At 41.1% G+C, this 21,327-nt stretch overlaps 2 protein-coding genes across 3 annotated transcripts in view; one reads left to right on the top strand and one right to left on the bottom strand.

The window, feature by feature from the left end:
- Window positions 1-16,604, top strand: part of phlpp2 (PH domain and leucine rich repeat protein phosphatase 2) — a 43,884-nt gene extending 27,280 nt beyond the window's left edge. Inside the window, exons 6-20 of one of the 2 annotated variants that reach the window (XR_014595285.1) lie at window positions 345-499; window positions 2,347-2,493; window positions 3,226-3,456; window positions 5,047-5,249; window positions 5,414-5,474; window positions 6,073-6,168; window positions 6,874-7,029; window positions 8,264-8,464; window positions 8,716-8,878; window positions 8,970-9,100; window positions 10,005-10,118; window positions 10,690-10,884; window positions 11,000-11,231; window positions 11,343-12,826; window positions 15,479-16,604. Coding sequence is in view for 1 of the 2 variants with exons in the window: in XM_083969230.1 (XP_083825356.1) it covers window positions 345-499; window positions 2,347-2,493; window positions 3,226-3,456; window positions 5,047-5,249; window positions 5,414-5,474; window positions 6,073-6,168; window positions 6,874-7,029; window positions 8,264-8,464; window positions 8,716-8,878; window positions 8,970-9,100; window positions 10,005-10,118; window positions 10,690-10,884; window positions 11,000-11,231; window positions 11,343-12,632 (3,375 nt within the window). In the remaining variant the exon portion in view is untranslated. Of the gene's footprint in view, window positions 1-344; window positions 500-2,346; window positions 2,494-3,225; window positions 3,457-5,046; window positions 5,250-5,413; window positions 5,475-6,072; window positions 6,169-6,873; window positions 7,030-8,263; window positions 8,465-8,715; window positions 8,879-8,969; window positions 9,101-10,004; window positions 10,119-10,689; window positions 10,885-10,999; window positions 11,232-11,342 lie in introns of both variants that reach the window. The other variant, XM_083969230.1, reaches the window with a different exon arrangement.
- A 1,461-nt stretch (window positions 16,605-18,065) lies between these two features.
- marveld3 (MARVEL domain containing 3) lies at window positions 18,066-21,077 on the bottom strand. Its single transcript, XM_083994875.1, has 5 exons — window positions 20,973-21,077; window positions 20,675-20,768; window positions 19,861-20,124; window positions 19,557-19,654; window positions 18,066-19,000 (listed from the first exon to the last, which is right to left on the bottom strand). The coding sequence occupies exons 3-5, from the start codon at window positions 20,115-20,117 to the stop codon at window positions 18,390-18,392; spliced, it is 966 nt and encodes a 321-aa protein (XP_083851001.1). The 5' UTR covers window positions 20,118-20,124; window positions 20,675-20,768; window positions 20,973-21,077; the 3' UTR covers window positions 18,066-18,389.
- Window positions 21,078-21,327: the final 250 nt, after the last annotated feature.

Here is a 21,327-nt window from a genome sequence, read left to right as displayed (position 1 = left end):
AATTTAAAACCAGTGTGTCTCCCCTTAAAGATAAAACTTTATTGCTCTGGAAACTGGGGCATTTTCTGTCTGAGAGATTTCTTGGCAAGGCATTTGGATGCTTGCATAATCTGGGTCCAATATAGTTGCCTCCATTGACCATTGTTGGAATTTATGTAAAGTAAAGACTCAAATAGTCACATAGTTATTGAATAAAGCAGCAGGTGGTAGCTAAAGCTGGCATAGCTCGTAATACTTTAGAAAGTGTTACTTCACATGGTTAGGGTTTAAAATGTTTTGATGTCTTTTGTCCTTTTGTTTTCTGGCCTTTAATGTCTGTGGGTTTTGTCTTTACGTGTGAATAGGTGGTGTCTCAGACAGTGAGCATGGTGGATCTCTCTTGCTACAGTCTGGAAACAGTGCCTGAATATCTGTTTTATAGTCAGGACATCACCCACCTCAACCTACGACACAACTTCATGAGCCTGCAGGGACCTGGGGGCCTGCTCAACCTACCCAGGTAATCACACATCCTCCTCATACCCGGCTATAAAGAGACGGAACAAAGGAGATTGTCCTTCAGTCTGAGAGAACAGGATCACATCCTTGTGATGGAAAGTGTCTGTCTTGCTGAAATGTATTTCAGCCACAATCCTTACTGAATTTATAGAAAGGTGCCGTTACGCTTTGTCGCGGGAAAGATCAGACGTGGTCTTATAGTGTAAGAGTGGGCAGAAAAAATAGAACATAATATTTAAAACTTTATGTTATTATTATGGGATATGTATATTAAGAAAATTCAATATCACACATATTTTTTGAGGGTCAATAATTTCAGCAATAATAAAAAATAAAAACATATGGTCTTGAGCTCTGTGTGCTACAGTAAAATTTAAGTATGTCACTCCCCACAAGTCCACAATTACGACTGCCAACTTTCCAGCGACTCAGCTGTTTCAGTGTTATATTGTGACATGATTTTTGTGAAACTCTTTATGTAACCATGACATTTCTTGCTCATCAAACAGCTTATTATCTTATGATTCCCTCTCATTTATGCCACATGCACGGAAACAGAGTGGGATCCATGTGAGAATTTAGCTTTGTGTCCACTTCTGCCTTGGAAATTGAGCTTATTTAAACAAGATGGATTTATCGGGAGATGCAGTGCTATTAAGTGTTAATCATCTCCGAACCCTCTAGTTGTCATTGTATCCAGCATTATGGGTTTCCTCTTTGTGTGTGTGTGATTGCATTACTGAATATATAACACTATATAAAGGCCCATTCTGCTTCCAGCTAAGAGGAGTTACACTTTAGTGTCTTGCACCCCTCTGTTTTTGGTGCTCACCCCATTTTATGGGTATAGCTGGTAAGAAGACACATGGATTAGAGCAAATGGGCTGTACTCTGACCAGTGCTGTGATTCATGGCAGCCACTTCCACCGCTCACAGCACCTCAGGGAACAAGTGAACAAGAGTTAATATGGAAGATCTGACTGTGCGGCTGCATGGCACCACCTCATTTATCACAGCCCAGTCGTTTGGACACGTTTTACAAATGTGTACACACACACACACATCAGAACTGATGCCTGTGATGTATTTCTATTTGAAACAGCCAGCTGAGACCGTAGGAGGTGACAACACAATTTATGAACAAAAAAAGCACACATCAGTTGCGTGTTTCAGATCATCTTCATCAAATGTTGGGAAACAGTGTATGACTTGCTGATGTAAACCTGGTTATGGCAGCGGCTCGTAATATGCAGGAACCAAACCAAGGGTGATCTGAATATTTTTTCAGTGAGAACACTGCCTTGCCTGCTTCTGGCTGTTTTCTTCAGCTGCTTTTTAAATTAGCTTAATAACATGGTACTAGTCTGAAGCATAACTCACAGCACAAAACTCCCACAGTGGACCTGTGGGGAATCAATCTTCAATATCTAATTTCTGCAGTGTTCACCCTGGATTTCAACAACAGCCTCATCTGTTAGTTTACTATATGTCTTCTTTGCCAACCCCCATCCCTTATTTACTCTGCTCTCCTGGGTAAATAGCTTTTTAGAAGAGCCAAGCAAATACTTGCTGCTCATCTATCTTAAATATTCCACAGAGAAATTTAAAGAAATCGATGTACCTTTTCTTTGGCACAGTGACAGTGCTACATCATCATCTGGGTCGCTGATATTGATATTGGAAGATCCAGGAACATTAGATATTATGATCAATTTAGTTCCACTAAAATACATCTGAAAAAAATCACAATAAACAAAACTAATTGATGGAAGATGTTTGTTTATGCAGATGTTTTGCTGTCACCCTACAGGTGCTGAAGGTCCATTAATCTGTCCTCTCTTTGTTTAGGTTTTCCCAGCTGAAGAGCCTGAACTTGTCTCACAACCGTCTGGGAGTTTTCCCTGAATGTGTGTGTGAGATCCTCACGCTGACCGAGCTCAACCTCTCCTGTAATAATCTCCACACTGTCCCTGCACAGATAGGCAACCTTCAAAGGTTTGACACAGTAGCACACACAAACATAGAATACATATATTATGAATATGAATACATACATTAGGGATATAGGTTTTCACTCTTTTTTATATCAGAATTAGACAATTACAGCAACACAAGGAAAAAGTGCACAAGACATAAATCCATGAAATCCCGCATGAAATGCAATTCCTACCACCTTCAAAGGAGACAATGACACCTGTGTGTGAGTTTTATATTAAGCATGAAACAACTAATAATATAGCTGCAAGTAGCAACAAGCCACCCTGCAGGTCGGAGTTGCCATGGAAACACAGTGTCATTATGTCAAGTGCATTGTTGTAAGCACTTAGAAGTTTCATGTCAATTTATTAAAGATTGACAGAATTGTATTATATTGGACCTTTGCCACCTATTTCGATTGGCTTTTAAAGTTTGTATGTGTTTTATGTTATACATTGATTTGCTTTTGTTACTAATCTCATGTTATGTTAATTATATATAGCCTAATGCAGGTACTCATAACTTCTGGATTTAGGCTTTTTGAGGGAGTCAACGAAATTGAAAGGTTTAAATTTTGTTATGCAATCAGATTAAGTCAGGAAGCTTAATCACTCACCCTGTGTTTGCTGTTTAATGTGGGATGTTTCTCAGCAGACAATAATGATTCCAAACTACAAGCAGGTTTTTTTTTTATCACTCTTTGAAGTAAAAGAAATCAAAACATGACTGTATCGACCTTTCATCTTATAGCCTGCAGACGCTGTCTTTGGACGGAAACCACCTCAGCTCCCTGCCTGAAGATCTGGGTGGCCTGTCCCAGCTAAACAGCTTGGGGTTCTCGTTCAACAACTTCTCTCACATCCCTGCTGTGCTGGAGAGATTGAGCGCAGTGGACAAGCTGGCCATGGCCGGGAACAGAGTGGAGAGTCTGGAGCTGTGTACTCTGGCCAGAATGAGCCACCTGAAAAACATCGACCTCCGGTAAGAGAGGCCAGCCAGGGAACAAACAGCTCTCAGCCTCTGCACAGTGCACAGTGCAGCAGTGTCTCTGTGTAGCCTCTTTCCTTTATGTTCCTCTCATCTTTCTCTTCCTCCTCTCTCAATATATCCACCATCATTTTGTGGAGGGTGTGTGTCATTCAGTAAATAAATAGTACACATGGGAATTTCCTACATCTTCCAATGATGTTCCTATTTTTCCTGCATTGACAGGAAGATAAATGTCCTGACACAAAAACTGGTCTGAACTTCAGCCATGCCTCCATTCCCCACCACTTCTCTAAGCCTCAACTTTTTATTCAACATGTATTTATAGATGCCAGGTTTGCTGAGCCCACATTTTTTTTCCTGCATTGCCCTCCTTCACTCCTACACTCACAGTTGGGAGCTGCCCAAAACTACAGTCGTATGTAGTTGTTAGCTTCTTAGCAGCTCCACAGGAACAGCTGGGGGCTAAGTGTCCTGCTCAGGGGAACCTCTCTGGCAGGTAATGGAGGGAGGAGAAACGTCTACTCATTGATTTCCCCGCCAGTCTGACGATCAAAACGGAGACCGCTGCTCCACCCACAGCCAAGCTAATAATTCAAACCTTGGGAGTGAAGTTGTGGTTTGGCAGTGGCAAACTATGTTTATGAGGGCAAGGTGCATCTGTGGTGGATTAGTTGGGCTGGCAGCTCTCATAAAAGAGAAGTTGTTGTTTATTAACCTGATAGACGCAGCCAGGCAGGGCTGGGGCCTCAGCACGGCGCCTTTCCTGACAGTCATGAACTTAGAATTTCTCTATTTTTTGTTTACTATGTGAAAACTGTTAAAACAAACAGGAGATTGCCAATTATACAAATTTGAATAAAGTAAACAGAAGCTTCTCCCTGTGGGATGGAGGGAGATTCAGTGGAATCATCCAACATCTTGGATGCTACTGATAGATTTTCAAGCCTGAGGGACTGATGTGTAACTTGTGTATGTGGTGTTGAATGTAGAATTGTTTAATTTCAGCATTTTCACACTTCACACTAATTGGCTACAAGTAGAGAGCTTGATTTCTCTACATGCACATCATCTTATTTTCAAATAATTTGCTCAGTGACAGTCTAGATTACTAGAATACTTCGATATTGAGTGAGGGGCAGGCAATATAAGCTGTATCTTCTCCCTGCTCCCTTCCAACCAAGGAATAAGAAAATGTTGTGATTTGCTATGATATTGTCAAATTGTGAAATTGCCTTGGCTGGAATAAATAAAAAGAAAGAAAGAAAGAAAGAAAGAAAGAAAGAAAGAAAGAAAGAAAGAAAGAAAGAAAGAAAGAAAGAAAGAAAGAAAGAAAGGGAAGGGATGCATGTTGTTGCTTCTAGCTACTATTTCAGCTCCAAGAAAGATGACATAATGCAGATTGTAAATAGCTTTAAATCAAGTTTTTAATAGGTATATGCATACATACATGCAATTGCTTCACAGTTGTGTATGCAGATGATCTATCATTGTAAACTAAACTGCCCTACCTCCTAATATTGCAATCACAAATATCATAAAACTGTTTTATTATGTCCCTTGTCCTCTCTCTGTAAAATGTAGACTGAATGGGCTGCGCTCGGTGAAGAGTGAGAGTCTGGAGGCTGTGAGCCAAGTGACCCAGCTGGACCTACGGGACAACTGCTTGGACTCTCTAGACCTGAGCTCCATCTGCAACCTGGAGACTCTGCACTGCCAGCGCAACCAGCTGGGGACACTCACACTCAGCGGTTTCACACTGCGCATGCTTCATGCCAGCAGCAACCGTGAGTCAAAACGAGTGTCAAGTCGCTGCTATTGTTGCCTGACTGTCTGTTTGTCTGTGTGTGTGTGTTCAGGCCCTTCTAGCTCGCGATACGTTCATCTTATAAACACACATATGAATGGCCCAGATGTTCAGCTGCTGATTACTGCTTTTATCTGCCCACAGGCCTTACAACAGTCAACATCTATCCCGTCCCTAACCAACTGACACACATGGATCTATCACAGTGAGTTCTGGCTGGGAAGCAGTCATAGTTTCTCATTTTTGACAGATGTTTTCAGTTCAAAAAAATAAATTGTATTGCATTTTAATTAATCAAATCAGGCACGTAGGATAAAAGATGTTTAGATGAACAGATATAGTGAAGTTTCAAAGTATTCACAGTATTCATACTGTCGTCCATTGTAACCAACTATTTAGACTTGTCCCTACTCACCCTAACCACTTGGTATTCACCCATAGCATTTAAGGTTTTGTCTTTTTTGTGTTCATAACTGGATTGTGGTAGAAAATGCTGCTTGTCAAGATTATAGACAGTATAAGCTTGCCCTAAGCAGTTGTTCTGTTTCCAGACCAAATGTCTGGTGTAGGAAAGATCTGTAAAATGTCTCCTTTCAAGTCTCTGATGTTAATGTATTATTTTTTGTTGAAATACAGATAGACACAATTTGCATGCTTATCTGATCCTGGAAGATATTAATTTGGCTTCCAATTTACAGTTTGCTCATCTGTTCAATTAAAAATCAAAATGACAACTCTGCTCAGTTTGAGTGTTTCTGTGTGTCTCTCTATGTGTGTGACTGTGTGTGTGTGTGTTGAGACAGGAACCTTTTGGAGTACCTTCCGGACTGGGTGTGTGACTGCAGAAAAATTGAGATGCTGGACGTCACACATAACCTCCTGTCTGAGCTTCCTTCCAGGTTATTGGCTTTTTGATTCACTAATCCTGAACGGTTTCTGCTGGGACTTTTTTTTTTTCTGTTGCATAATATGAATTTATTCAGCCTTGTGTAATATAAACAGCTGGCTGTCCAATGCCGATGTAGAAGATCAGGTGTGTCATTACACATGGTTGTGCTTTTTAACAGCTCACTCATGCCAAATGGCTTTTCATTAGATTGGAAGATTTTGTTATGGTAGTGGAACCATGGAAAAAATCACAAGGCACGAAAAACAGCTGGTATCAGGCTCTTTGTAGAAGCAATATCTGTGTCTTTTGGTTGCCACAGTAAAACACGGCCATCCCATCCTATAGTGCTTGGCTCATACAGTAGCTACCACCATTCACTGCCAGCCCTCAATACTTGCATTTGCATTTGAATTAGATATCCAAAAAGCAAATGAGATAATATTCCTCTATCCACTGTACCCACTCATGACTTTTGTGACGGTTTCAGGAGAGAATAAAAAGCTGCTCTGCTGATTTTCTTGGGCAGCCAAGCTGGGAATGTCATTGATGGATTAGTTAGCATGGGTTGCCATGTCTGACAACTTTCCCCCGAGCTCCACAATAGTCAAGTCTGCATGGGGAGAAGATGTTCTTTGGTTCCTTGGTTTTTTGTTCATCTGTTCATTTTTTTCTTGGCCTAATCTTGTTCTCTAATGTCTCTTCTGGCCTCTGACAGACTGCTCAACAGCTTGAGTTTGAGAAAGCTGCTGGCGGGGAACAATCGTTTGCAGAGAGTGCCTGACCTAGTTGACCATGTCCCTCTGGAAGCCCTAGACCTCCAGCACAACAAACTAGCTGAGCTCCCGGAGAGTCTCTTTTACAAAGCCTTAAAGTGAGTCTTTCAATCCGTTTCCTCTTCGTGTTTGCTTTGTCGTTTTGCCCTCAAGACTATTTATACTCTTAACTGAGTCTATCATCAAATGGTTCCTCTGTTTTTAAACTTCTACTTGTAGTCTGTTCACTGCTATTTTGCAGCCGACAGTTGTCGCACTGCAGCTGATTGTTTTGGGCGAGGGATATATTGTGTGTAAGGACTGTGGTCAAGACCATTGGAGCATTCTAGATAGTAACTGGAGCTTCATTTGCCCTCCTATTTCCTGTGTGGTAAATCACTTAACACCCATTAGCAGTTCAAATGCTCTAATGTACTTTACTGTCTCTAATGCTGAGGCATAATGGCAGTAACTGCTTTATGCATGATGGTTTTCCTAATATGCTTTCAAGAGCTGTGTAGGAAAGGAAAGGCAGTGACACTCAAGGCAGATGGAAACAGTATAGCTCTCTGACTATAGAATCTAGGGCAATAACCAGCACTTTTTCATGTGTTCATAGGTCGACACAGTGAGATGTCAGTGGTCTTGTAATGTTTATGGCCTTAAGATTGCACAGACAATTCAGTGTCTGACTGTTTTAAATAACAGCATGACACGCTCTGTGGACGGGAGGGGCAGGTTTTTATTACTGTTCATTATCTGATATGAACAGACAGTAACTTAACAAAAGTACATAAGAACCACTCAAATGCTGCTGCTGCTCTATATGCAAGTTGTACAACATGTAAATGAAGTCTCCACTTGCAAAGACAAATGAACTGTGTCAGAAATCAGAATGGAAACTAGAAAAATCCCCATGTATTACTGCACAAACATTATTTACGTCCTCTATCCTGTTCACTGTAGAGGTGAGGCCAGGTTCACTTACATTAAAAGTCTAATGAAACACATTTGCGGCTTACACACACTGTTTTTGGATGGATAAAAGCAGAGAGAAATAATGCATACAAGGGGAAATTCTGTTCAGATCTGCATCATAAAAATGGCAAAAATGTCTGTTCACATGATGGAACCTACAACGTGTCGCAAATAATTTCCTCAATATTTGGATCGCTCTTATATAATATATTATAATAATGTCTTTGTTCATCCACCATACACAAAGAGAAATGAGAACCTACAATTTCAGCTTCTCCAAGTAAAAGAAACAGGGATGGGTGCATACAGTATACTATTTTGGTTCAATCCTGACCAATCACTAATGTGTCTCTTGTTATTATTTGTCTCCTACAGCCTAAAATACTTAAATGTGTCATCCAATGCCCTGGAAAGTATTCCTCCCAGCAGCCAATCAGAGGAGAGCCTCAGCACACTTCAGGAGCTCTACCTGACCAGGAACAACCTCAATGACAACTGTGGTGCTCTGCTGGTTGGACACCAGAACCTGCGCGTCCTTCACCTCGCCTACAACCAATTACTTTCCTTCCCTGCCAGGTTGTTACCTGTGCTTTCTTTATTATGAACACAGAGGTTTTATTTGTTTTGTTTATCATTACCAACCATTTTCCTTCCTCACAGATGACTGGTTTTAATGTTGTGGCTGATTGGTGTAAATCCATGACCTGTTTCAAGAGTTCATTTTGAATTATTAGTAATTTGATTTAAAAATTTAATCATTAGTTTCAGATTATTTGGCTTTTCTCTGTGCCCTAGGGTTTTTCGCTGATATTTTTGCTCTTCTTTAGTAAGCTGAGTAAGCTGGAGCTGCTGGAGGAGCTAAATCTAAGTGGCAACAAGTTAAAGACTATCCCGTCCACTGTGTCCAGTTGTAAGAGACTACACACACTCATAGCACACTCCAACCACATTACTGTCTTCCCAGAGATCCTCAACCTGCCTGAGATCAAGGTCAGACATGTTCTTATTTTATCTGCCCAAACATTGTATATGTGATTATGCTGCATCTGCATCAGCCCGTGTGTGTTTTGTACGTGTGTAGCTCGTAGATCTAAGCTGTAATGAGCTGACGGAGATCCAGCTGCCCGACTCGTTGCCTGCTTCTCTGCAAGAACTGGACCTGACAGGCAACAGCAGCCTGATGCTGGAACACAAAACCCTTAACCTCTTCAGGTGAGTGGCAGAGCCCTGTCACATTTAAAAAGACTGCAGGCATCTCACGGAAAATGTATCAAGCAAACATAAGCACCAGCATATCGGATTCTATAGCTGTCTGGACACATATTCAAGAGATAAAGCTTCAGTCTTAATATACACTGTGTATTGCATGTATATATTGTGCATGTGCATACAATACAGTGGCATGCAAAAGTTTGGGCACCCCTGGTCAAAATTTCTGTTAATGTTAATAACAGTTAGGGGAGTGGATGATGAAATGATCTCCAAAAGGCATAAAGTTACAGATGACACATTCCCGTTACATTTTAAACAATACTTTTTTTTTTTGGTTTCATCTTTTACATTTTAAAAACGACAGAGAAGGACTGTGTGTCTAATGTATGTCTAATGTATGTAAATGGCTCCTACCACAAGCTTCAGTTAGCTTTCCCAGGAGACCAGTTCACACACCTCGTGACTATCAAGTCAATTATGATGATCTTTGTGTGTGTGAATAAAAGAGAAAGAGATGAATCAAAAAAAGGGCCCGTAGCAAAGATGTGGCACCCTGCATAGCTAGTACCAAGTAGCCCCCCCCTTGGAAACTTTCACAGTGTCTAAATGGTACATACATAGCTTGTCATAGCTCAAGTCTCCTGGGTTTTCCTCATTCTTTTGCAGGCTGCTGCTTTGTTTCCCTTTCTCACTCTAAAATTGTACAAAATGTGTATAAAATGATACACTGATATTGCTCAAAATATGGCAAAAGAGTGTTTCATGTTTAACTGTATGATTTTGGAGATAATTTCAACCTCCACTTGCTTAATTGTTCACATTCACATACATTTTGACTAGGGGTGCCCAAACGTATGCATGCCACTATATACCTGTTTCTGTATATTTTCTTCTCCTTTTTCAGTCACATCACCACCCTAAAATTAGACCAGAAATCCACTACGACAGCAGGAGACTCACAGAGTGTCTCCACCCCATGGAACCATGGTTACTCTGAAATGAGTGGTCAAAGAAACAAGTGAGTATTGCTTAGGCTTCCTGTTTGTTTTCGTTTGTTTGTGAACATCTTCGTACATCTATCCAAACTGTTATGAAATGATTACATGAGTGCTCAGTGTGTAAACAAATCTGCATCACCCAATTAAGACGCTTTTGCATTTATGTCATTGCTACGTGGTGCATTGGATATACTGTCTCCAATGCAGTATATGCAATGCGCATGCTGTGTTCTGTGCTTATACAGCAACACTCAAACAGGAAGCACAGAGCAGGTGTCTACCACTGAGTCAATATCTGAGTCACTGTAGGCGCCTAGTACTGACATCAGGGCAGTCCGTGAATCTTTTTAGCTGGTGCAGTGGAGCCTAATAATTCTGTTGGATTTAATGCTTGTAACAATGTTAAGTGCATCGCTGTTGAGAGCATGATAAGACTGGCTGCTTCTTCAGGGGCCCCAGACACCACACTCTTTTATCGCTCCCTGACCTGGAGCTGCTGGTGTTGCTTGTTGATGTGTGTATGAAGTTGACCTCTGTATGCGAGTCGCTGAGTCATCACTTTATTAATGCGGATCTCTTGTTGGGGGACAGGTTATGTGTGTCTGTGCTGACTGTAGACCAGTTTGGAGACAGCGTAGAAGCGTGTTATGGTATCTTTGATGGAGACCGCAATGAGGAAGTGCCTCGGCTGCTGCAGTGCACCATGGGAGATGTGCTGTGCGAGGAGCTGCAGCACTCCGGTATCGACAGTGTTTATATGTGCAACACTTTCCTCACCTCACACAGGTAAGACAAATTTAAAAAAATGTTTGTCTTTATTAAAAACCTATTTAGTTACCGCAGTAGCAACCTGTTCCACAAAGTGTTTGTCAATTGCTGTTTTGTTTTTTTAATTCTACAGGAAACTGGGTATGGCTGGCCAGAAACTTGGTGCTTCTGCTTTGCTGTGTTATATCCACCATGAAGCTTCAGATCCAGGAGGCTCGCTCAGCCTCACTGTGGCTAACGTGGGCACCTGCCAGGCAGTGCTGTGCCGGGATGGCCGACCTGTGCCTCTCTCTAAGGTTTACAGCCTGGAGAACTCCACCGAGGAGATGGAGAGAGTTAAACTCAGCAAAGCCATTATTACCGAGGTGATGCACACAGCTTGCATGTAGAACCTTTGATCTAATGTCAATGTGCAGGTTCATACTCATAGGTGGGTATGTTACAGTCGCAATTCTAATAGCGTGTCTGTCTTTTAGGATAACAAAGTGAGTGGAGTAACATGCTGCTCTCGCCTGCTGGGCTGCTCCTACCTGTCTCCCTGGGTGCTTCCAAAGCCCTGGGTGCACACTGAGCCTCTCTGCTCCCAGGACGAGTTCTTGATCCTGGGGAATCGAGCGCTGTTTGAACGGGTCTCCTACCAGGAGGCCGTGTGCACTGTGCAGGCCGTGCGAGATCCTCGCGCTGCTGCCAAGAAGCTGTGTTCGCTGGCCCAGAGTTACGGTTGCAAGGACAACATCGGGGCTGTGGTGGTGTCCCTGCATATCGGTGAAGACAGCTGCACCTGTGAGCCGCCCATCTCCACCACCGAACCCCGAGGTCCCCCTCCTGCCCCTGCACCCGTGTCCGTGACCCCGGGACCCAATGATCCAGCCACCCTTTCATCCAGCAGTGGTATTGTGTCTGAGTTCAACAGTGAGACGTCAGCCTCGGAGGTGGGCAGTGAGGCAGGCTCCACCGCCTCAGATGAGCACCAATCCTCTGGTCTTGCTTCTCGCCCAGAGAGACGCTGCAGCTTGCACCCCGCTACCACGCTGTGTGGGATCATGGTGCCCGGCTCAGCTGGTGCGGTACCACACCCGGGGCTCTTCCAGCGCCAACCTTCCTGTGCTACCTTCTCGAGTAACCAGTCCGACAACGGCTTGGATAGCGACGACGAAGCTCCACTTGAGGGTGTTATCTCCAACGGCAGCAAGTTAGAAGTAGAGGTGGACATTCACTGCTGTGCTTTCCAGCTGCGCTCGGGGGCCCCAGACAGCCCCAAGGACTTAGAACTGGAAAAGCGAGGCTCTGACTATCCAAATGGCAAAATGCGCAGACAGAACAGCGTGGTGGTGTCAGCGACGAACGGCTGCCTGTTGGCTGTATGCGGGAGAGAGATTGCTGACCTTAAGAAGTCTCCTTCCACATCCAGCCTGTCCAATGGGAAGAAGCTGTCTAATGGCTCCGTGGTGGCCCCTGAGGACAGTCATAATCTTATTGAGGTGGCCCTGGAGGCTCCTAAGAAGAAGTCTGGTTACTTCACTGCCCCAGCGCAGCCGGACCCTGAGGATCAGCTGATCGTGCCTCCGAGCCTGGAGCAGGAAGTCAGGGAGCAGCTAAGAGGCCAGAGCCCTCTAATCTCAGGCTCCTCTGCACCGTCCACAATCCCCTCCTTCAAAGACCCTGTGTGGGATCATCCACACCCTCCTGCATTTGCCTCCAACCTGGTTCCAGGACCAGGCCCAATTCCCATCCTACAGCAAGAAGTCTATGATACCGCCCTCTAGAGGGGGGGGGGGGGGGGGACACAGCAGAGCGGCATGTGGCTGCAATTATGTGATTGTGCCATTCCAGAGAAGAGGTTTTTCTCATACATGTGGGATTTTCCAACTCAAGTTGCCATTGAGATCTTTTGTGAGGATAAGACAAACCTGTGTGACCTTGATAGTCATCAGCAGTGATCCTGCTCCATTAATTCAAGGTAAAAAAAAGAAAAAGAAAAAAGGTTTATGTGCATAGTTTGAGTATTGGAGAAAATAGGTGGGGGACGAAGGTCCCAGTTCATAACAATGATGTTGTGAGAAGGATGGCTGGCTATCATGAAGCAAAACAAACCTGACCTGAAATGGGTTACCTCATGTGTTTAAACATGTCAGCAACTTTTCCCTTTACTTGGAAAGTCGAGCAGTCTGGAGGGTGTGTATGGGAGGATGTTCAGTGAGGGCAAATCTCCTCTCCGGGGGGGCTTTGTGGTCTCTCAGGTCCTGGAGAGAGACCCTCTAACTGCAACTTGAAAAAGTGCCTACTGTGGACGATTCAGCCTAGAGCTCCCCCACGCCCAGGCTGTGTTCGGGGAAGTGAGTTTGTTAGTTAAATTAGGAGGAGGGACCGTGTGTCCACGAGAACATCACGGACACAGCTTTTGCTCTCCTCCTCCTCCTGTGGCTTACAAAAGAAATCAGACAGAATTAAAGCTTGTACGGCACATTGGACTAGAGAAGATGTGGAAACAAAATAACTGCATTTACATGGCCAGAAATATTATGGTTATGTTTTATTTACACCATTCACACTCAAATGTATAGAATCTTCTATATAGGGTAAATTCATTCTATAAAGTATACTGCACACTCACAACTAGCAGCCAGCTGATGTGGTGTGTTTGAGCTGCTGACATTAAGATCAAAAAGAATTGCTGTTTAGAGCAATGTACTTTGAATAGCTGACTAAAATTATAATATCAAAGTCATTCAACTGTACAGAGCTGATGTGTTTAAGAATTCAAAAATCCTTCTACCAGTATAATCTGTCGCAGTGCATGATCAAATGATCTCCTTTGAATCTACATCTACGGAAAATAAAGATAATTTGAATTTAATCTATTTTATTGTCACTGGATAGCAGAGTGGAGACCCCAGGGTTTTTAAACATCATTTAATTTAATTTCAGTCATTTGAACAAACTAGTGAAGGCACAAAAGTGAATTATTTCACTGTTCACTGTCAGGAGATGAAGGGTACATATAGAATTTGTACTGCAGGATATTGACATTTTTAATTTTCATATCAAATATTTTTTCATCTTAGATCTGGAAAGCTCTACCCAGACAAGCAGAGTATACTTTTATGTGCTGTGACACACAGAACTGAAACCTGTTTATCTTGTATTCTGTAAGATCTGGTCTTTGTACAGAAGGTGTCACAAAGTTTGGGTCCGAACCCACTGTTTTACAAGTAAGCGCACAAGTTGTGACATTGAAACAGATCATGCCTTGCTATAATTTCATATAGCTCACATATTGCATTTATCCTTATTCCAGATCGGGGGGCAGTGGTTCATCAGGATTCAACTCACAGGTTTAACATGAAAACATATTACCTGTGCAGCAGCACTACGAGGTGGTGTAACGCTAATAATGATTTTTTTTTTCACCTAATTTAATTGCATAGTACAATGAGTGTTTTTAAGGCATTGCATCAATCATATATATCTCACCTGAACCCAGGCTGTCAAAAACTACATCATCATTCAAATGATCAGTTAAATATCATGCAGCGCTGGAAAACCTCAGTTTGCCTGTTCCTGAACCTCCCCACCTTGTGCCAAAAGAACAGGCAGCTCTGCCGGGGGCTGCCGTGGTTACAACAAGGCCAAAGTTGGGTAATTGCTCATGTCAGTGATTACTACATAAGATTTTATATTTTTAGTTCATGCTCCAGGTTGGTAGTGGTGGAGTTCTGGCATCCCATAGTTTTGCTGGACCTTTGAGTGTTCCCTTTTAGCCTTAAAGTCACACTATTGAGTATTTTTGAAAGGTGGAGCCCATTGTTTTGTCCCACTACTTTTCTGTTTTTGACTGAGGTCTTTAGCTTGGGGGTGTTGTTCATTAAAACAACCCCTCTGAACTTACTTTGCTCCATGGAAATGAGTGATCAGTTGCTGATGAAGCCTTAATTCATGTGTGAGTCTGAATCTTTTGTTGTTATTTAAAAGTTTTGTCTCTTGAAACACTGTTAAAAGCACTTTGTATATAGAAGATAGACATTTTCAAAGTTATGTATATTAGAGTTTAATATGAGATGTTGATCAACAATAGTTTGCTGGGATTATTGAGGCTTTCCTCAGACCAGAATATCACCTCCTGTTTCAGAATGAATAGCCAACGGAAGCGACAATGATGTAAAGTGACATTATAATTCATTTACAACATTCACTTTCTGATATGTGTTTGTTTGCTCTCAGCTACATCTGAGTTTTTCAGAATGTATTTACCTATGTCAGCACCACAAACAGCATAACACACTTAGTACTTAGTAACTCTAACACTATTTGCCAATATTACTCTCACTTTTTAATGTAGGATATACACTTACATTACTGTATGTATATCTAGTTTGGTATTTGGCTGAAGCATTGTGCAAACTGATACAAAATTATCTGGCCTACCAGAAAATGTTTTATGTCACAACAAACTGTAGTCTTAAGACGATTGGTTTAACATCAAACCACTGCTACTGTCCTTATTATGCTCATTCAAAATTCAATTACTGATTTCAACATAAGTTTTGAATTTTAAAATTTCTAAAATAACCAATGGGAAACTGCTGAGGCTAATACTGTATTTTATTTCCAGTCACTTTATTGATCAGATGGTACAGGGTCTGAGATGCCAAACACTGGGGGCTCATGTGGTTCTGACTGTAGCCTGTAACCCGCACATGGTGTCCGGCATCCGACCCAATGACGGTGAAACACTGATGGCCACTGAGGGCGTACCTGCCACAGGAGGAGCTAGAAAAGCTGTAAGACAAATGATTGTGAATAGTATTAGTACACATCTGAAACAAGTTGGGAATCCGATCTCTTCAGAGAGTGTGGAGAGGAGAAAAGGAACTTTCCTTCAGGAAAAGTTTCATTAAGTTAACTCTGAGGTGGTTGTGGTGTTTGCAACAGATGGCGGGAATTCCCTCATACAAATATGCAAAGTGTCAGTTCTATTTGTATATGTATGTGTGTGTGTATATATATATATGTATATATATGTTTATATATACATATATACATTTATATCAGAGCTTCTTTTTCCATTACCTTAACTACAATGATCCTTTTTCTTAATGTTCTCGATGTATGTGTGTGTGGTGTATGTACTGGAACTGCGTGTGTAAGTTTCATTGCTCTTTTATTGTGTATGTCTTTTCCTTTCTCATTTCCAGTGTAATACATTATTCTGTTCCAAGTTTCGCCAAGTCAGCTCCGACTACATTACAATGCTATGTCTAGTGCCACCAGAGCCACCTGGATCAGTTTTTTTCATGCAGTTTTATGCACTCATTGTACATTAATTCTGTCTGTCTCCTTGATGCCATATAATCACCTACTGTCCTGTTCTTCCAACACTAAGCGTATTTGAATAATGATCCATTACTAGACTAATCAGTGTGCGTGTACATATGCCAACTGTGTGGGTAGATACAGGAAGAGGGAGCACAGGGTACAGTGCATTGAATTAAAAATATTCCCTTTAATTCTTTAGTGGAGGGGGTCCAGTAGAATGCTCATAACCCCCTTCCTGCACCAAAATAGAGGGTATGTGCATTTGAGTAGGCTACAGTGCCAGTGTTTTTGTTTTGACAGCTGATCATTTATTAATTGTAAAAGATTATTTCCTCTCTGCACAACGTAACAAGCTCCTTGTTCAACTACAATATGTTGCAAAATGTCTGTTTGTGTGTGTGTGTGTGTGTGTGTGTGTGTGTGTGTGTGTGTGTGTGTGTGTGTGTGTGTGTGTGTGTGTGTGTGTGTGTGTGTGTGTTTAAAACGAAGCTTAAGTGCACATGTACCACAAGTGTATGCATGCTCGTGTGAACAATGGATTGACTGTAATTCTGTGTGAATATGGTGAATGAAACTGATCGAAGATGCTCCAGTTGTTTAACATGTGACCAAAGTAGCCATTGTTTAACCCCACTTGTTCCTTTCTGTACATTGTTTTCTAGAAATGCTTTGGATATTTTTTTCTCAATGCCAAGAAGCTGATGTTTATTTTTGTACTTCATTGTTTCATGCAAATCTATATTTCCCTCTCCACTACAGAATTTAAAGTGATTGGGATTCTACAGAATACTGTCTCTCATTATGGTACTTTATTTGAAGGTACTAATTATAACTGTATTTAATGTTGAAAGCATGCCCTAAATATAAGTCAACTTAAAAACATAAGAGTGCATACAAAATGTGATTTATTTGTACAAACAGGAGCATATCTAATATTTTTGGGTTTGTATTCTAGCATGCAGATTACTGCTTAAATTAAGTTTTCTGTTTAATTATTAGAAGACGATTTATGATTTAGGAACAGGACTAACAATGAGCACTTTTGCTGTTTGTCAGACAGAACTGTACTCCCCTGAACTTTGAGAGTGGAAGGTAGTTGTTATTTTATTTGAAATGCTGCTATCATTAGTTTTGAGCAGACATGCTGTTTTTAAATTAACTTTAAGCCAAGTAGCAATAAAACTTTTTACTGTGATTATTTTTGTCAAGTGTCCATTTTGCTCATACTTTTCATTTTGATTTCATGCCAATAAATATAATCAAAATTACTTCTTTTGGGTCAGCATGAAATATAATACTGACCGGCTGTCATTAATGTTGAGACGATAAATGAGAAGAAGCACTTGATGCTGTACTAATGTACATTCATCCACATGTTGAAGTCATGAGTAAATCCCCCTACACTGTAGATCTGCCATCTGTTGGTAGAGTTTAGAACAACATCTCAATCATAGTTGGTTAAATTGTTAAATGTAACAAGACTCTGGGTATCCACATTTTTTTTCTTGTGAGATGGGAGATTGTAAAGCAGTACTGAAGTAAAAAATTATAAGATATTGACATTCAATGGACATGTTATTTATTCTACTGAAATACAGTGGGTATGTTATGCAAAGAAGACTTCCAAAATTCAAACGTTCACAGCAGAGAATGATTTAAGATTAAACTGCCAGGATTAATGATCAAAAGACTCAACTGAAATCTATGGGGTAGCCAATAATTAATCTGTTGGATGGCTTTTTTTTTTTTTTTTTTTTACCTACAGTAAGAGATCAAGACCTATGGAAGTATATCAGATAAATGTCATTCATAAAGAAAAGGGCAAAGGCTGACATTACTACACAACCAACTCATTTAGAATGAATACAATCAATTAGTATCAGTGTCAGTATTTTTATTTTTTATTTTCTTGCACAAAATGTCAAGTAAAAGTTTGCCATTTCATTAGTTTATTATAACTTCACATTTATACAAAATGTAACAGACACCATACTCAGGTATAAGTAGAAAAGAGGTAATAGTTAAAAAAAAAAGTATTCTCTAAAATTAAATGTAAACTTTCTCAAAGCATAAAAAGTGTATAAAAATGTAATCACATTAAAAGTGATTAATAGACAGTTAGACGTGATTAAAAAAAAGGCTAAATACTCTCCATGTTTTCCCCTCAGGGATTTCTACCCAATGTTGAGGAGTAAAAAAAAGTCACCTTAAAAATTATTGTCCTCATTGGCTCTTTGCTTCTTTAGCTCCCGCACTGACCTGAAAGCTCTGATAGCTAACACTGCTCCAAAGATGAAAACAAACACCCCCACCACCCCAAAGAGACCCCCTGCGATGTCTGTGCCGTGGAACTGGCAGTCAAAACCCTTGTGCCCTTTGCTCTGGTACATCTGCTCTCTCTCCTTACAGATGGGATTATTGTAGGTTTCTTGCAGCTTAATGAAGTAGAAGGCCAAGGCAGGGATGTAACCCAGGCTGATCAGGAAGTTCAGCACAGCCTCCCCCAGCAGCACGGGCGGCCAGCGGTAAGGGACTCTGAAAATCCCCAGAGCGAGCAGGGCACAAGCGTAGACCATTAAGAGTCCACCGCAGACCATGGTGAAGACGTACGGAGGTCGCTTGAGCTGATGGAATAACTGGTCGAGCTCCTTCACCCTGTCTGCGTCGGCTCCGGTGAAGGCCTGCGCTCCGCCAAAGTGATAATAGTAGATGCCGCCGAGGCTGGCCAGGTCACGGTAACCCCCGTTGTTGCTGTATGGCACTCCGGCACAGATGACGATGAGCAGATTCACACACAGCTCCATAAACTGGCACAGACCTGAGAGATACGTGATAAAACACAACTCTGACATGAAAGTACAACAGCATGAAACAGTGAGACTAATAAGTGAATTTACAGTGAGAACACTGGTTTCTCTGATGAGTAAATTTGCTACTTATCTTTGTTACTAATTATAATAAATTGATTATTTTCACTGTTAATCTGACATGTTATATAATGAATAACTGTTTGATAAAAAATGTATCAATAGCTCTAAATGTAAATTACCAGTTAAAAACAAATCCCTGTGCCTGTTTTGACTAAACCTAGTACATTGTATAATGTTGTGGCTTCTTATCATTTACAATTCAAATGTTTAGCATGCACTCTGCGGAGGTACCAATCAAAGGAACCAGCAGTAGGCTATTTAAAACAGATTGAGGATGTAAAGCAAACAGTAGCCTACATAAGTGAACTAAAAACTGCACCACCGCAATTTAAAAAAAACAAAACAATAACTAACTATATTCAATTTTATGTGGTTCAATATATTTATTATAAATACCGACAAGCATGTGTTTTCCCAGAAGGGCCCAGAAATAACTGTACTTGCCTCTGGCGGTTACGATGTATCTGAGATTGTACAGAGCCTGTCTGTGTTGCTGCTCATAATACTCTCCTTCAGAGTGATACAGTGATGTCTCTCTGGACCTACAAGACATAATAACGTTTTTTTTTTTAAATGGAGGATATAATATGTTTTTTCTAAAAAAAAAAAACATACTTTTACATAAACATACAAATAAGACAAATTATGTAACATAAGCCTGACAAGTGTGGCCTTTAGGTTGTATGGACAGACATCACAGTGAATACAGGACCTTGTTTAGGCCTGTATAAAGTATTGGCTGCCTTACAGTCCGGAGGGTCCTTCATGGTGGTGGTCTCTATAAGCAGGTGGCTCCTGGTGAGAGGCACTTGTCACGTCCCTCTGTCTGTCTTGTTTGGCTCTCCTGTCACCAGCAGAGCCTCTCTCGCCCACGTCTCTTGGCTTCTGGTTGCGGCCTCTGCCATCATAGGAAGAGTGGTCTCCACTGTATGAGACGTCTGAGTCCCTGCTGCTGTAGTCTGCATACACATCACTCCTCTGGTGGTGTCGTCCCCTCTCAGGCATCTTCTGCCTGCAAAAGAAGATTATGGGCATGAATCCTATTAGAGACTCTAATAAACTAAGTGGATAGTTGGCTGGTGTTTCTGTTAGGGCCACTAGCTATGCACAGTAAAGCTGCATGAACTATTTAACAGAGATTAATGCCTGGGTGAGGTAAAGGACCAAAGACAGAGGTTTCTTCATTCATGAGGTGACACCATATTAAAAAAAATGGTGATGGCAGAAGAGGGGCGGTTTAATAACTAAACTGATTACAATTAACAAGAATTAAACGTCAGCAAAATAAAAACTGACTTTTACGCAGCATGTTAGCCTATTTCATTTCAAGCCGAAAGTCAAAAGGATTTAATTCCTTAATGCTCACGATTAAGAACAACGCCTTTGCTTCACCTGCTATGAAATTAATTAGTGTGTTTCGACGTCTTTACGTAAAGGTGAAATAGTTAGGCTCTGGATTAACACAGAAACAATATCAACAATAGGCCTACCTTTCCTACTTTTGTGTTCTGTCCTCGTTGTCGCGTTTTTTTTTTCGTTTGTGCTGAGAAACAACAACTTACCTTTCCCAACTTCCTGTTTAAGGTTCCCCTCTGCTGCCCCACACCTGTGCTGTGCCACGCCCACTAGTTTGGAGGCAGTTTCTGGGAAAATAGCCTACAGTAAAATGAGCAAAAGATGTAAAATTAATCCAACTCCTTTTTTTTCTTCTTCAAATTATAGTAACACATAGTACACAACGATATGGTATATTATTTATTGCATCATTATAAGCCCTGTAGCCTATTTCATGTTGTTTAATAACATTTTAGACCATAAAACAACATCTAAGTCACTGATCAGTTTAAAGGTGGATATTACAAGATTCCGGTAGCTTCAATCAAGTTAAATAAAAACAGAAAATTGTCTAGAAATCGTTGATTTCAGTTGTAATCAAGTTCCAAAAACAAAAAATTGCGATTCATGCCTCAACCCGGACGTGAACGCAGAGAGCGCACGCGGTCACGTTTAAAATCGAGAAACTCGCAGCAAAAGTACACTTTGCATTTCCGGTGAGGCGTACGTCATTTCAAAATAAACGTCGTGTGACTAATCTACTGTAGTATCAGTTATGGAAAGCTTAGTCCCACGTGCTGTAATTAAATAAAACAGATACCTGTTAATGTTTATTCATCAGGTTATCTGAAACAAGCAAGAGTCATTAAATGACTTAGGC

Source organism: Trachurus trachurus (genome assembly GCF_905171665.1).
Source record: "Trachurus trachurus genome assembly, chromosome: 3".
NCBI classification, from domain to species: domain Eukaryota; kingdom Metazoa; phylum Chordata; class Actinopteri; order Carangiformes; family Carangidae; genus Trachurus; species Trachurus trachurus.
The sequence above is the reverse complement of the archived record's forward strand: the minus strand, read 5'-3'. Positions and strand labels throughout refer to the sequence as shown.

Excerpts from the sequence above, each read along its gene's own strand:
- marveld3 (XM_083994875.1), bottom strand. The coding sequence starts at position 20,117 with ATGCCTGAGAGGGGACGACACCACCAGAGGAGTGATGTGTATGCAGAC. Across the intron at positions 19,655-19,860 it reads CATGAAGGACCCTCCGGACT|GTCCAGAGAGACATCACTGT; the intron begins GTAAGGCAGCCA and ends TATGTCTTGTAG. Across the intron at positions 19,001-19,556 it reads ATACATCGTAACCGCCAGAG|GTCTGTGCCAGTTTATGGAG; the intron begins GCAAGTACAGTT and ends CGTATCTCTCAG.